General features: G+C 36.2%; 1 protein-coding gene across 3 annotated transcripts in view; it reads right to left on the bottom strand.

Moving 5' to 3' along the window:
• Window positions 1-17,831, bottom strand: part of R3HDM1 (R3H domain containing 1) — a 171,119-nt gene that overhangs the window by 52,572 nt on the left and 100,716 nt on the right. For all 3 annotated transcript variants that reach the window (XM_047082940.1, XM_047082938.1, XM_047082937.1), the window contains one exon: window positions 46-200. In XM_047082940.1, coding sequence (XP_046938896.1) covers window positions 46-200 — 155 coding nt within the window. The remainder of the gene's footprint in view (window positions 1-45; window positions 201-17,831) is intronic.

Here is a 17,831-nt window from a genome sequence, read left to right on the forward strand (position 1 = left end):
TTATGTATTTACCTCTACCCGAAGATGCTAATAGTGACAACATACCTGGTATGATGGCACTGAAGGATATGGGATGACTAATCCTTGGATCTGATTTCCAATGCTGTTGGGCTGGCCACCAACTAGACTCTGACTCTGGGGTTGCTGAACTCCAACTAGTCCTTGGTAGTTTTGCTGGTGGTTGGGTATAACTTGATAACCTGTAATGGCATAAGGAGTTAAACCTTGCTTTGAATTTAATTTTTTTTCATCTAACATAATGTTTTTAAGTGTTTTAAGCAAATACTTTTGTGTTTTAAGATGACAAAAAGATAAATAAAAATAAAACAACAGAACTGTTAAAATAGCAAATTTAAAAAACCGTCATTATGAGAACTAACATTTAAAGGATTTACTGTATAGGTAACTCCCAGCTGTATTTTTCCCCACTTAAAATACATTCAGATAAAATTTGTGTACAAAGATTTCCCTTGTAGTTAAGGAAATTTATATGGTTTACATAGAAAATTACTATTCAATGTATATTATGACAACTATATATGACAACTGATTTCTGAGGACCAGTACTGGCTATATAATTTCTGGTCCCTGTGCAAGAGGAAAATGTAGGGCTGCTTGTTGAAAAATTATTAAGAATTTTAGTTGGTAACAGCAGAACATCGAATCAAACACAGGGCCCTGTGTAACATCAGAGGTTGCATGCCCATGAATCTGGCTCTTGTGAAAACCAAAAGTAGGAAAGAGGAGAACCACTTTTATAGAATGGTTGTCACACTAAGACAGGCATCCTTATATTAGGAATATGTAAAGGGCACAAGAAAAATGGAGTTATTTAGCAAGTTTTTAGATCATTTCCTTAATGTATTATTAAGGTCACTTGACAGAGAAACAGGTCCTTAAAGAGATTAAGTAATTTACCTGAAGTCACACATGAAACACCTAAGGGACAACTCTTCTCTAAATTGAAGGCACTATTAGTAACTTAAGTAGTAAATTAAAAGTATAAGTTTATTTTTATCAAATGAATTCATGAGTTATTTAAACAAGAATCTCCACAATGATAATCTCTGAGTAGTAAGAAATGCATTAAAAAAAAAAAAGAATATTTTGTCTCTTGACACCAAGAGGATTCCTTTAGGTAAACCCATTATCTCAAAATTAAGTAAATTACTAGAAGCTACCACAAATCTCTTTCTTTCTTTCTTTCTTTCTTTCTTTCTTTCTTTCTTTCTTTCTTTCTTTCTTTCTTTCTTTCTTCCTGTCTGTCTGTCTGTCTGTCTGTCTTTCTTTTCTTTCTCTCTCTCTCTCTCTCTCTTTCTTTTTTAAGAAACCAGATAAAAATAACCATCCAGCTTCAGGGTATTTGAAAAGTTTCTACAAAGATGAACCAAACTATAGTATTGCCCATGCAAATTTCTACAACTAAAGGTCAGTGAAATGATTTCTCTGGTAATACTATAAATATATTTTGCTATATTATAAATACCAGTTTTCATTTCTATGCTTATTAATCTCTTAAGCAACAGACATGGCAAAGATCCCATCTCAGGTACCGACTATAAATAACAGTATCAATGTAGTTGTCTGGGAGCCTCTATGATTCTGCTCAATGACTAAATAGCTAAATACAATCTGACATCAACCTTTTACAAAGAAAGAAATGCAAAGCATTATTTGTTAACTAAAAAACATATTAACAACAACAAAGTAAAAATCCAATTACAGTGAACTGTTTAACAGTGAACGGTTTTGTAAAATTATGCTAGGTCTATGGCAATAATACTTTATGGCCACGTTATAAATGACTTCTGACTATTCTAACTTTGTACAGAAAATTTATATTCTAATCCTAGTCAGTAATGAAGTGATGGATAATATGCTATTTCCTAAACCTTTCTGTGAGTGAATTTTCTATAATACTTAAACTCACAGGCAGAAAAAGGAAAAGGGGAGAAGAAACTTACTTCTTGTTCTTTAGTCTAACAGTTAACATTCAACCCTCTTTACAGTTTATCAAATCACATGTATTTCAAATTCATGCTCTAAATGCCAAACACCATCAAACCATACGCTGACACATTTCCACACCTAGGAACGTAAAGGGCAGGACTGGAAATGGGATGTGAAGATATGATCTTTTCTTGTGTTGGAAATACCATCTCAGAACATACACATACACAAGCATATACTGCAGTGTCAGAATTTGGGCTCAGCTCTTTATAGACTGGGAAAGTAACTTAGGACAGACTTGTCAGACCTACAGTCCTATACAACTGAAAAGAAAAATGTAGATACCTGGCAGAATTCACTGTAATGTAATCTGACTTAAAATACCTCGACTTAAAACAGTCACATCCTCCCAGGGAACTTCACAACTGTTTCTCATACTACTTTTATAGTTTATTCAAAATACATTTGAAGTTATAGGTTACCTTGAAATAAAACTTTGAAAAAGAAAAGCCAATTTATGTGCAAGTGTTCTGATTTCCTTTATTTATTTAAATTTACTAATTTCTGGAGATTCACACTGGAGCCTTCCAGCCTAAAATTTTCATTTAAAAAAAAATTTTTTTTAATGTTTATTTACTTTTGAGAGATAGGGAAGAGCATGAGCAGGGGAGGGGCAGAGAGAGAGACACAGAATCCACAGCAGGCTCCAGGCTCTGAGCTGTCAGCACAGGGCCCGACGTGGGGCTCGACGTGGGGCTCGAACTCACCAACCGTGAGATCATGACCTGAGCCAAAGCCGGATGCTCAACCGACTGAGCCACCCAGGCGCCCCAGCCTAAAATTTTCTTATGAAAAAAACATCTGAGAGAGAACACTTTCAATAAATAGCTATAGATTCCATGTCATAGGACACTACATCATGGAATGTGCATCAGTAAATTTCTAATGCTATTTTAGATTCCCTAATGCAACCTAATCCCCATCAATATCCATGCCACAGTGTATCTCCACACAAACGTCATGCACGTTTTGACAATGTGACAACATAACATGAAGTCTAAAACATCCGACTCCATCACCTCATCATTTGTTACATAGGGTATTAAGCTGTGAACTCAGGATGTTACTGGTGGGGATATAAAGAAAATAAGACAGAGTCCTGTTTCTTTGAATTAGGTATTCTTAGCCCTGATACTATATTAGAATAACAGTATAAAAAACACTTACAAAAATAGGAGGGTGAAATTAATCCTGAAAGAAGTAATACCATTTGAGCTTGGACTTAAGGAAAAAGACAAATGTCAGGAAAAAGTATAGGGGCACCTGGGTGGCTCAGTTGGTTGAGCGTCCAAGTTCGGCTCAGGTCATGATCTCGTGGCTTATGAGTTCGAGCCCTGTATCGGGTTCTGTGCTGACAGCTCGGAGCCTGCAGCCCACTTCAGATTCTGTGTCTCTCTCTCTCTCTCTGCCCCTCCCCTGCCCGTGTCTCTCTCAAAAATAAACATTAAAAACAAATTAAAAAAAAAAGTAGCATAAACAAACTGGGAACATATTCTTAAGTAAGAATAGAGCTATTAAAAATAAGAATGTAGGGGTGCCTAGGTGGCTCAGTCAGTTGAGTATCTGACTCTTGATTTTGGCTCAGGTCATGATCCCAGGGTCATGGGACAGAGCCCTGTGCCAGGCTTTGTGCTGAGCCTGGAGCCTGCCCTCCCCGTCTTTCCCTCTCTCACCAAAAAACCCCCCAAAAAACAAAAAACAACACGTCAAACACTTAAAAAAATTTTTTTTACATTTATTTTTGAGAGACAGAGCGTGAGCAGGGGAGGGGTAGAGAGAGAGGGAGACACAGAATCTGAATCAGGCTCCAGGCTCCAAGCTATCAGCACAGAGCCTGACACGGGGCTTGAACCCATGAACTGTGAGATCATGACCTGAACTGAAGTCGGACGCTTAACCGACTGAGCTACCCAGGCGCCCCAGAACGTCAAAACACTTTATTTAAAAAAAAATTTTTTTTTTAACATTTATTTATTTTTGAGACAGAGAGAGAGAGAGCATGAACAGGGGAGGGTCAGAGAAAGAGGGAGATGCAGGATCTGAAACAGGCTCCAGGCTCTGAGCTGTCAGCACAGAGCCCGACATGGGGCTCAAACCCACGGACTGCGAGATCATGACCTGAGCCGAAGTCAGACGCTTAACCGACTGAGCCACCCAGGCGCCCCATCAAACACTTTAAAAGAAAGTATCTTTCCTAAGAAGCCCACATTAATCTTCTTCTAATTTTGTTCTTTGCCTTATTCCAGATGTTTTAAATGCTACAGATAACAATCCTAAGTGGCTCCTGCTGTGTCACATTTTACAAGCAGCCTGGACAAGGATGAGAGGCACAACGAGTTCCACTGCAGCCCCAGCAGATGGCCTAGGAGCAGACATCTGATCTCACTGCCAGCCACACGCACCAATAAAAAGCTCTCAGGGGGCAGGACAGGAAGAGAGCCCGCCATTTTGGGAGCCCTGCAGCCATGGCAGACAAAGTGGGGGCAGGCATCTGGTCTGCTGCTGGCCCTGCCTACCAACACAAGACTCTCAGGGGACAAGGCAGGGAATGCAACATGCAGGTCTGTATGGTGATCTGCTGAGGGCAGGCCTGTGGTCTGACCGCTGACACTGTCTAACTACAAGCCCACAGTGATCCTGGGCCAGTCTGGGCCCTAAACGGCACAGGGACCAAATCCTACCTACAACATGCAAAGTGGGCCATTAGAGCCAAGAGGACTGAAGGCAAAAGTGGCTCAGCCACAAAAGCAGAGCACAAGCAACCCAGAGGAGCCACCACGAAGCACCTGGTTCTGGTAAAAAGGGGATACTGTGCTACTGAGCACCATTGGACCTCTTTTTCTTAAGGCCACTACTTTCAAGATCAGTAGACAGAGTTGACCTTCTTAGTACACAGAAACAAACGTGGAGAGTTAGACAAAATGAGGAGACAAGAATACATCCCAAATGAAAGGACAAAACTGCAGCAAAAGGGCAAAATGAACCTGAGATCAGCGATATGTCAGGATAAAGAACTCAAAGCAATGGTCATAATGATACTAACTGGACTTGAGAAAGAAAAAATGGACAAACTCAATGAGAATTTCAACAAAGAGAAAATATAAAAAAGAAACAGATGAAGAATTCAATAACCGAAATGAAAAATACACTAGAGAGAATTAGCAGATTAGAGGATACAGACAAACAGATCAGTGATTTGGAAGGCAGGTAATGAAAAGGCAACAAACTGAACAGCAAAAAGAAAAAATAAAAAATGAGAATAGGTTAAGGTTGTTCAGTGACATCATCAGGTGTAGTAACATTTGCAGTATTGGGATGCTAGAAAGAGATGAGAGAGAAAAGGAGGCAGAAAATTTATTTGAAGAAATAATAGCAGATAACTTCTTGAATTTGAGGAAGGAAACAAGACATTCAGATTCAGAAGACACAGAAGGCCCCCAATAAATTAAACCCAACGAGGTTCACACCAAGACACTTAGTAATTGAAAGTAGTGTCAAGAAGAGAGAAATCCATTTTATTTTTTTAAGGAGGCTCCATCCCCAGTGTGGAGTCCAATGCAGGACCTGAACTCATGACCCTGAGATCAAGACCTGAGGTGAGATCAAGAGTCAGATGCTTAACTGACTAAACCATCCAGGCACCCCTAAAGGACATTCTTTGAGTGGAAAGAAAAGGCCATAATCAGGAGTAACAAAATTATGAAAGAAAAAAAATTCATATGTAAATACAAACACAATCAAAGTGGTAGATTAATCACTGAGGATAAAGCACAAAACCAGTAAAATAAATATATCTATGAAAATCAGTTAAGGGATCCACAAAATAAAAGGATGTGAAGTAGGGGTGCCTGGGTGGCTCAGCTGGTTAAGCGGCCAGATCTTGATTTAGCCTCAGCTCATGATCTCATGGTCATGGGATCAAGCCCTGCGTTGACCTCCTCACTAAGCATGGAGCCTGCCTGGGATTTTCTCTCTCCCTCTCTCTACCCCTCTCCTGCTCTCTCTCAAAATAGATAAACTTTAAAAAAAAGTTAAAAAAGGATGTAAATATGACATCATATACATAGAATGTGACGTGGAGGGGAGTAAAAATTTATTGCTTTTACAATAGGTTCAAACTTAAATCAACTATCAATGTAATATAGACTTCTATATGTATATTATATGTGAGACTAATGGTAACCACAAAACAAAAACCTGTAATAGATACACAAAAAATAAAGAGAAAGGAATCTAAGTATTTCACTGAAGAAAGCCATCAAACCACAAAAGAGGAGAGCAAAAGAAGAAAGGAACACAGAACAGAGAAGAACTTACAAAAACAACCATAAAACAAATAACAAAATGGCTGTAAATATATACCCATCAATAACTACTCTGAATGTAAATAGACTAAAGGCACCAATCAAAAGACACAGGGTGAATGCATGGATAAGAAAACAAGACCCATCAATATGCTGCCTACAAGTGACTCACTTCAGACCTAAATACACATGCAGACTGAAAGTTAAGGAATACAAATAAATGTACTGTGAAAATGGAAGTGAAAAGCAAGCTAGGGTAGCGAAACTCGTATTGCACAAAACAGTCTTTAAAACGAAGATTGTAACAAGAAACAAAGGACACTGCGTAATGCTAAAGGGAACAATCCAACAAGAGGTTGTAACAATAATAAGTACTTATGTACCTAACTTTGAAATTCCTACATATATAAAGTAACTATTAAAAGACATCAAAGAAGAAATGATAGTAATACAATAACGGTAGGGGATGGTAATACCCCATTTACATCAATGGATACATCCTCCAGATAGAAAACAAGGAAGCAGGAATTCTAAATGACACACTGGATCAGATGGACCTATCAGATATATTCAGGACATTCTATCCAAAAACAGGAGCTTACACATTCAAGTGCATGAGACAGTCTTCAGAACAGATCATGTGTTATGCCACAAAACAAATTTCAATAAATTAAAAAAAAACAGTCATGTATTTTTTCTGACCACAATGGTATGAAACTAGAAATCAACCACAAGAAAAGATTTGAAAACATGAATACATGGGGGCTAAATAACATGCTACTAAAATGGCTCAACCAAGAAATCAAAGAGGAATTAAAAAAATACATGGAGACAGATGAAAATGAAAACACAATGGGCCAAAATATTTGGGATGCAGCAAAAGCTGTTCTAACAGGGAAATTTACAGCAATACATGTCTATCTCAAAAGCAAGAAAAACTTCAAATTATCAATCTAACTTTACATCTAAAGGAGCTAGGAAAAGAACAAGGCACAAAGTCAGTAGAAGGAAGGAAATAATAAAGATCAGAGCAGAAATAATGAAACAGATACTAAAAACACAAAAGAATAGATCAATGAAACCAGGAGCTGATTCTCTGAACAGATCAACACAAGTGATAAACCATTACCCAGACTCACTAAAAAGAGAGAGAGAGAGAGAGAGAGAGAGAGAGAAAGAGAGTGAGAGGACTTAAATAAATAAAATCAGAAATGAAGTGGGCGCCTGGGTGGCTCAGTTGGTTAAGTGGCCGTGGTTGACTTTGGTTCAGGTCATGATCTCGCAGTCCCAGGTCAGTCCCTGTACTGACAGCTCAGAGCCTGGAGCCTGCTTCGGATTCTGTGTCTCCCTCTCTCTCTCTGCCTCTCCGCTGCTTGTGCTTTGTCTCTCTCTCAAAAATAAATAAACATTAAAAAAAATTTAAAAGAAAATCAGAAACGAAGGAGGAGAAATAATAACTGACAACCATGGAAATTAAAAGGATTATATTATAAAAACTATATGTGACAAACTGGACAATCTAGAAGAAATGGATACATTCTTAGAAATATATAATCTTCTAAAATGGAATCAGGAAGAAACAAAATTTGAACATACCGATTACCAGCAATGAAATTGAACCAGTAATCAAAAAACTCCCCCCAAACACAAGTCCAGGACCAGATAGCTTCAAAGGGGAATTCTTTCAAACATTTAAAGAAAATTTAATACCTATTTTTCTCAAACAATTCCAAAAAACAGAAAAGGAAGGAAAGCTTCCAAGTTCATTGTATGAGCTCGAACTACTCTGATACCAAAACCAGATACACCACACACAAAAAGAAAACTACGGGCCATTATCTCTGATGAACACAGATGCAAAAATTCTCAACAAAATGTCAGCAAACCAAATCCAATAGTATACTATAAAAAGAAAATCATTCACCAGTGTAGAATGAAATTTATTCCAGGGATGCAAGGGTGGTTCAGTATTTGCAAATCAATCAATACGATACATCACATTAATAAGAGAAAGAATAAAAACCACATCATCAGCTCAATAGATGCAGAAAAAACATGTGACAAAAGACAACATCCATTCGTGATAAAAACCGTCAACAAAGTAGGTTTAGAGGGAACATACCCTGACACAATAAAGCCAATATATGAAAAACCCACAGATAACATCATTCTCTATGGTAAAGAACACAGCTTTACCTGTAAGATCAGGCACAAGACAAGGATGTCCACTCAACAGTCTTATTCAACAAAGTACTGGAAGCCCTAGCTCCAGCAGTCAGACAAGAAAAACAAATAAAAGGCATCCAAATTGGAAAGGATGAAGTAAAATTATCACTATTGCAGATGACATGATACTATAAATAGAAATTCCTAGAAATTCCACCAAAAAGCTACTAGAACTGATAAATGAATTTAGTAAGGTCACAGGATACAAAATAAATATACAGAGATCTGTTAATTACTATCCACCAATACTGAAGTAGCAGAAAGAGAAACTGAGAAAACAATCTCATTTACAATTACAACCAAAAAGGTAAAATACCTAGGAGTAAACTTAATCAATAAGGTGAAAGTCTTGTACTATGAAACTACTATTAATGAAAGAAATCAAAGATGACATAAACAAATGAAAAGATATTCCATGTTCATGGATTGGAAGAACCAATATTGCTAAAATGTCCATATTACCTAAAGCAAACTATAGCTTTAATGCAATCTCTATCAAAATACCAATATACTTTACAGAACTAAAACAAAAAAAATCCTAAAATGTGTATAGAACCACAAAAGTCCCCAAACAGCCAAAGCAATCTTGAAACAGAACATTCCTAGATTTCAAACTACAGTACAAACTTGTAGTAATCAAAACAGAATGGTACTGGCACAAAAACAGACACATGGATCAATAGCACAATAGAAAGCCCAGAAATAAACCCATATTTATATGGTCAGTTAATGTATGACAGAGACAAGAACATACAATAAGAAAAAGACAGTCTCTTCAACAAATGGTCCTGGGAAAACAGGGCAACTACATGCAAAAGAATGAAACAGGACCATTTTCTTTCTTTTTTTTTTTTTTTTTTTAAATTTTTTTTTTTTTTAACGTTTATTTATTTTTGAGACAGAGAGAGACAGAGCATGAACGGGGGAGGGTCAGAGAGAGGGAGACACAGAATCCGAAACAGGCTCCAGGCTCTGAGCTGTCAGCACAGAGCCCAACGCGGGGCTCGAACCCACGGACCGCAAGATCATGACCTGAGCCGAAGTCGGCCGCTTAACCGACTGAGCCACCCAGGCGCCCCAACAGGACCATTTTCTTACACCACATACAAAAATAAACTGTAAATGAATTAGAGACCTAAATGTGTGACCTGAAATAAGAATCCTAGGAAAATAAATATGTACGCAGTAATTTATTTTTTTTAAATAAATTTATTTTAAATTATTTTTAAATATTAAAATTTTAAATATTAAATATTTTACTGTAATATTTAATATTTAATATTAATTTTAAATATTAAATTTAAAAACATTTTTAAATAATTTTTTAAATTATTTATTTAAAAAATAAATTTATTTAAAAAAAATAAATTACCCTCAACGTGGGGCTCAAATTCATAATCCCAAGATCAAGAGTCACATGCTCTACTGAGCCAGCCAATCACTCCCACAGGCAGTCATTTCTTCTCTGATACAGATCTTAGAAACATTTTTTTAGGGGTGTCTGGGTGGTTAAGTGGATTTAGTGTCTGATTCTTGATTCTGGTCAGGTCATGGTCTCATGGTTGTGGGATTGAGCCCTATGTCAGGTTCTATGCTGAGTATGGAGCCCGATTGGGTTTCTCTCTCCTATTCTGCCACTCTCCTGTTCGTGCTTGCACTCCTTCTCTAAAATAAAATAAAATAATTGAAAAAAAAAAAAGAAACATTTTTTTAGAGATGTCTCTTTGGGCAAGACAAACAATAGCAAAATTAAACTACCGGGACTACACCAAAATAAAAATCTTCTGCAGAGTAAAGGAAACCATCAATGAAACAAGGCAACTTACTGAGTGGGAGAAGATATTTGCAAATGATATATCTGATAAGGAGTTAATACCCAAAATATATAAAGAACTTATACAAGTCAACAACAAACCCCCTCAAATAATCCAATTAAAAAATGGCAGAGGATGTGAACAGACATTTCTCCAAAGAAGATATCCAGACGGCCAACAGACACATGAAAAGATGCTCATCATCACTTATCATGGGGAAATGCAAATCAAAATCACAATGAGATATCACCTTACACCTGTCAGAATGGCTAAAATCAAAAACACAGGAAATAATAAGCGTTGACGAGAATGTAGAGAGAAAGGAACCCTTGTGCACTGTTGGGAGGAATGCTAACTGGTGCAGCCACTGTGGAAAACGGTATGGAGCTTCTTCAAAAAATTAAAAACAGAATTACCGTATGATCCAGCAATTATACTACTTACCCAAAGAAAAGGAAAACACTAATTCAAAAAGATATATGCACCCCTAGGTTTACAGCTGAATTATTTACAATAGCCAAGATATGGAGGCAATTCAAGTGTCCAATGACTGATAAATGGATAAAGAAAATGTGGGATCATATATATACACAATACAAAAATATATATATACAGCCATACAAAAATAATGAAATCTTGCTATTTGCTATAACATGGATATACCTAGAGGGTATAATGCTAAGTGAAATAAGTCATTGAGAGAAAGACAGATACTATTATGATTTTCCTAATGGAACTTAGGAAACAAAACAAAGGAACACACAGGAAAAAAGGTTAATACAAAAAAACAGACTTAAATAGAATAAATACATGGTTATGAGAGGGAGGTGGCTCCTGGGATGGATGAAATAAGTGAAGGGGATTAGGAGTATAGGTATTTTGATGAACAGAATTGTTGAATTATATTACATACCCAACACCAGTAACATTGAATGCTAATTATACTTAAAAAAACAAAAAACAATCCACAGGTAATATCTAAAATTGTTCTTTTAAATTGTTCTCTCATTGTTTGTGCATGCCTTAAAAAACAATAAAATGGTGTGCTTTTTTAATAAGGTTAGAAACTTTAACACTCTTCCGTATTAAAAACAAAGAAAACCCATATCAGCTATCACACGGCTAAGCCAGTAAATGGGCACTCAATGTTTATACTTACTGAATAGACAACAGAGGAAAACATATTCTTAACGTAATAGAATCAAAATAATATATGCTTCTACATGAAACCAGAGGCTTACTATGTATGCTGACAGGCTGACTGAAAATAGCGTTTTTCACTGTCCACATCTATCAAATGGCTCTGAAAGCAAAAGCTGAACTTAAATTTTAAGGTAATGCGTTTAAAATAAGGTTAAACATATTTAACTGCCATTTCATTAAAATGAAATCGGACCCTGTGATTACAAATCACCTCAGCGGATTCACGAATTCATGGGTCACTCATTAATCCTCTCCTTAGAAACTGTACTGCAGCTGAAATGCAGATTTCATGTCATTAACCTCAAGGTGCTTACTTGATAAGGAAGAATACAGAAGTGTTTTAGTTTATATTTAATATGTAAAGCTTGAAATGAAGGTTTCATTTGAATATTTCTGAATAAATCTGCACACTTAAAACATATCTAAAAAAAGCCTTATTTGATTATGTAATAGGTTTTCATGGTAGAACATTTGGAAAATATGAAAAAGGAAAAAGCCACTATGGAAAAACATCATTTTCATAAAACAATTATTCATAGATAATTACCATTTACTTGTATGTATAGGTAGCCTTATTTCTGTGCACAGATATAAATACACATATCCACTTACATTAGATATAGAAATGGCACATACTGTTTCAAAAGCTTTTCCATAGCTATGGATAAGGTCAACAGAAATTTCTAAAAAACTATGGGAAGGAAGTATCTAAGTAAGTGTTCTTATAAGACACTTAGACCTCAAGTTAACAATCAGAGGATTAGAAAAGAAATCAACTGATCTGAACTCTCTATCGTACTTTAAGGAAAAGGCATGTGTTAAGAAGTCAACAAAACAAAAAGACCTCAATATGTCAGAACAAACTATGTTAGTTTCCCATGGCCATTCTGAAATTCAGACCAAACACAAATTTAGCCCAAAATTCCTATGCCTCTTCATTTAGAATACTGCATAATTGTCATTTTTTTGGATGACACCACAAAGTAACATAGTAGCTAACACTGACATGACATTTATGAGGTTTTGGGCACTGTTCTAAGTACTTTATACTTGCTAACTCATTTAGTGCTCACAATCTCATGAATAGGTATAATTATTACCCTTATTTTTTTAGATGAAGAAACAAAAGCACAGAGAGGTTCACATCTTGCCAAATGGGGTTTGCACATACTATTCTGATTCTAAACTTTCCTTTTCTCAGGGACAAACGCTGAGATAGAGTATTACAATAAGCAGAACACTGAACACCTAGGCTCCTTCCATTTTCTGAGAATTTTGGTTAATGAAGACTTTTACTATAGGTTAAGATACTTAAGTCTCAAGATAAATTTAATTATAGGAAAAAAAAGAATGATTGCAAACAGTCAATTAACTAGGACTTTTTCATTTGAATTGAAGATTATTTTTAAGTATAAATGTGGTTATCCAAAACAGGAATCAGAGTGAAAAGTTGTTGAACAGTTAGTCCAGATGGCAGTTATAGGAACTTGGGGTTAAAAAAGACCCTATCTTAAAGAGTTTATACAATCAGCCCATAATGTCCTCTCCCCTGGGAGGGGGTCTCCTTCACTTGTTTTGCCCATTACTCTCAAGGGGTGTGGTTTGTGACCTCTTATATTTCAAGATAACACTTCCTTGCCTTATTATAATTAGATCCCACACATATAAGAAACAGTTGAGAAGAGGAAAAGGAGGCTCAAATATTTCAGGCTCACGTCCCTTGGTTTGTGTCTCTCAACCTGAGTATTTTTCAGGCCAGTCTTCAATATTCCTTGTTGGGGTTTAGCTTTGCTATTTTGCTTCAAAGGCTGACTTTGCTCAAAATGTACTACTCTGTTCCCATATCCCAGATGAAGCCACTTAAGATTTTTTTAGTAGAAATTTCATAATCTGGCTCTTCTCTGCAAAGTTGAGTTGCTTTGCCAAGAAGTCAGACTTTACACCCAGTGGGGCAAAGGGAGCTCTAACTTCGGACACCTGTGTACAAAGAGGCATGTGCTGTATCATGGGTGAAGTCTTAAGTTATTGTGAAGCAATGATTCTCTTCTATACACTCAGTAGCTTTACATTCATTTTTATATTTGAGGTAGGAAAAGCTAGCAGGTGTGAACCACACTGGATAGGAAGTTGCCAGGACCTGAGGAACTGAAGTCTAGCATCACTTAAAAAAAAAGGCGGGGGGGGGGGGGGAGGGCATCATTTAACATTTCATGTTAAAAGGAGGGGAATTGTACTGGTAATCTGGACAGGTCCCTGAAGGTTTTTCTAGAAGTCACAGTGAGATGTTTGACCATTCATTCCAGTAATGACAAACCACAAACCACAACCTGGCAGCTGGTTGTATAAAATCCTTGAGTATACTCTCTAAAGACGAGGAAATCAGAAGTTGCAAAAAGATGACTTGACTTTATGGATGGCCAAAGACCATGGGATCTATGATGGATGAAGTTACTACAACCACAAGGAAAACTAGACATAGTCAGTTGGAAAGCACAGAAAACAAATAAAAATCCACATCATTCTACTAATCAAATTAAAGAATGTTACCATTGCCTATGCAAGACAAAATCATTACTATTTTATTAGCAATATAACATAAAGAATCATCTAATCACAGGTATGCCTCACTTTATGCACACTTGGTAAATAAAATTTACATCTAAAAGAACTGTTCAAGTTGCTCACAAATTCCTCTGAACTTGTGTTTAAACAAAGGAATCTCAGGCTGCTGAGCATCAACAGTTACAGAGTGGCACTTAGTAGAGAAGTGGCACTGTGGTTTAGGTTCATCATCTAATTATTCAGACAAAAGGAAGGGAAAGGACATAGTTCTGATAGTTTGAATAGTATATAGTTTGAAGACTGTCAAGTATGAGGAAAAAAATGCAATGATCTTGAAAAGAGGGAGAAAATTGAAGACTGGGAAAGAGGAAGTAGCTTCTTCGAGAATGAAAAGTACCATTAGGTTACTGGAGGGGAGGTGGTAGGGGAGATGGGTTAAACAGGTGATGGGTAGGGGCACACAGCTGGCTCAGTAGGAAGAACACGAGATTCTTGATCTTGGCATCATGAGTTTAAGTCCCACATTAGATGTAGAGATAAATAAATAAACTTAAGAAAATAGGTGATGGGTATTAAGGAGGGCTCTGGTTGTGATGAGCACTGAGTGTTGGATGTAAGTAGTGAATCACTAAAATCTACACCTGAAACTAATATTGCACTGTATATTAATTAGCTGTAACTTAAAACCTTGGAAGAAAAAAAAAGTCTAAGAGAAGAGTGTTTCTAGTATTCTAACACTCAATATATCACCAACTTGGCTACACCTAAATTATTCTTTAATAAAAAGTGTTTCAATGTATCAAAAATTAAAAAAAATTTTTTCCTGTGATTTTTCTATGTTTAACGTGGAAGTCAGAGGAAAACAGGATCTATATATCATCTATATAAATTTGTGTCAATATTGTGGGAAAGCATGTATTATGTAAAGCAAGCAATGCCAATATAAGTGATAACCAACAACAGAATAAACAACCAGATCTCAACATAGGTGTTATTTAACACTGTCATTCTCCTTTGTTAAAGGACTGCACTGCTGCAATATTATCCCATTTCTTCCAGCACTTTCAGAGGAAAGCACAATCAATTTTGCAAGCAAAGAGAACTAGGACAATATAAATTGATGGCTTAGGCACTTCCCTGGAGGGCTCCAAAGAATATTCTATTTTTAACTCTCTTTCACTTCAACAGAGAAGAGAGCAAGAAGGAAACACAGTGCTCAGCAGAAAAGTATTGCACAGGCTTTAACAGGCTAGTTTTATTTTGTGCAGGTGACGTGAACAGTATTTGCGTTAAAGGAAAGCATTCTTAGTAATATGAATCAGACATAATGGGAAAGATAATAAAAAGAACCGAAGAACTGGTTATTCACAATAGCCCTAAATCTAAGGTCATTTCACTTAAGTTTTTCAAGACTAATAACCCCATACGGCAGAAGCACTGTGAGAGTAGATTTAGGTTTTTTTTTTTTTTTTGATAAGCCATTTTGCCAACTCTAATCTGTAACTAGATATCCACAATATAATTTAGATGAACTATTTCCAAATCATCAAAACCTCAAGTTTGTGATCTTGGTCTGTCTTACGCTTGGTTGGTGGGTCTTCAAATGAAAGCCTCTTAGGTGAATTTAGAAGAAGACACAATTGCCAGCACACCTTCACTATTCTTTTTCCTCTACCACCTTCTGCTCCACTATTTCTGTGATTAAACAAACACAAATACGAACACACAAAAAAAGAATCTAATAAAAACAGCCCCATAGGTTATAGCTCATGGCTATTTAAATGACGATCCTATGAAAGAGTCTGTACAACTCAAGGAAATCTATGGGTACTTACCAGATACTTTTGGCTCCAGATTTCAGTGGCGGCAGGTTAATGGAGAAGGGAAAAGGGAAATAGGTGGATTTGTAGGTATTATACAATTGTCTGAATCTGTGTTGGTCACACAATACTAAGAAATGCTCATAGAATCAATGAAAAAACAAGGATAACCAGGGCCATCAAAAAGTAACAATATATAAAATTCCTATTATGTGTGTCAAAAGATGCCAAAAAAGAAACTAACTTTGTACCAAAGTCCCTATTTTACACAGAGAAATCCCTTGTTAATATCAGCCCTCCTGTGCTTATCCAATATGTCCATTTCTTCCTTGCCTGCTTTTTACACCAAGTTACTTTTAAATCTGTACTCTGCAATGCTGCCAATATTCTCTGCATGTTACAGACTGTTTATCCTAAAATGTTCCTTCCATGGTGTGGTTCATCAGGACCCTACCATAGTCTACTGGTAATGAAGCTTAATTGAAACCACATGGTTCTGCGTTACTTGAAAAGCTAACACTGACAATATAATGCATTGATATTCTTTGAATTTATCAACTGGCTGCAAAACCAAAATGACATTTCATTTTACAGAGTTATTCTGTTTTCCACATGCATGCGATATCACAGTTTGGAAAAAAATTGAATTATATCCCTGGTCAGCACCCATATGTAGTTTTAGATGCTTTTAGGTGTCTTAGGTCCATTAGATGGCATGCATTAATGCACACTAATATTCCTTAAAAGTTATGTAGCAGTAGAGAAAGAGATGTACTCGACTATTGCTAATGAGTTTGGCATGCTCAAGACATTAGCCTTTTAAGAAAAGCTATAAAGCAAACTCTATCTGCTATTCAAATCTGCTTTGGAAAAGAAATTAAAGCAATAGCTTTCACAAATTTTTAAAAAGTAAATTACATTAAGTCAAGGTTGTCATTTAAATTTAAATCCCTATTTCTAAGTATGATGCATGATTAAAAGGCATAATGGAAAATATAAGCAAATATTAATACCTTAATACAGCATTAAAAAAAGAAAAAAGAAAAGAGCAGTGGAAACCTGAGTAAAAAGAAGCCAGGAAGCAGCTGAAAAAGAGACCGGTTCACTGTGAGAAATGTAAACCTCTCAGACAGTGCTACGGCCCCGAATCCAACAGCTCAGGAACAAGGCCAATTATTGCAAAATATTAAACATATATGGTAAAGCTGCAAACTTTTCAAATGAGTCATAAGAATGAAAGCAGCTACACAGAGAACAGCCAGGGATCCATAAACCCAAAATCTTTGCTGTAACTACTATGTGCAGGAACAGTTTCTTTATATCAAGTTCCTTATATGCAGTATACTTTATAGTACTCGAACTGTAAACTTTAGATAAAGAGTTAAGATAATGAATCTTTATTATTACAACTGGCAAGTAACCATTTCTTATGAAATAGTTGCTTGTGTGACTCCAGTTTTTGACAGTAAGTCACTAAGCTACTACAAACCAATCCTCCAATATTTCACCTTCCTCAACTAGAAATGACTCACATAAGCTAGAAACACAGTATCATGGAATTTTAGAGTTCACAGAGGCTTCAACAGACAATACAGCAAAACTCCCTTAGTTTGCCAGTAAGTAAAATGAAACCCAGAAGCTTTAAGTGATAGACCTAATACTAGTTAAAAATGAATGAGGCTAACAGGATTTTATTCCTATTTTGTTTTCTTTCATACTATACAATGCACTGTGTGAAATGCCTTATGTAGCCAGAATTTCTTCTGCTTCTGCTGCTTGGGGTTGACTTAACCTTGTTTTGAATGACCGTGACAGTTTCAGATTCATAACACAAGATATATATATATTCATTCCCCAACAATAATGATAGTACTATTTTCAATTCAAGTCTC

Source organism: Lynx rufus, unplaced genomic scaffold, assembly GCF_022079265.1.
Source record: "Lynx rufus isolate CCGP_SWC_20201006 ecotype Redwood Valley unplaced genomic scaffold, mLynRuf1.p SCAF_2, whole genome shotgun sequence".
NCBI classification, from domain to species: domain Eukaryota; kingdom Metazoa; phylum Chordata; class Mammalia; order Carnivora; family Felidae; genus Lynx; species Lynx rufus.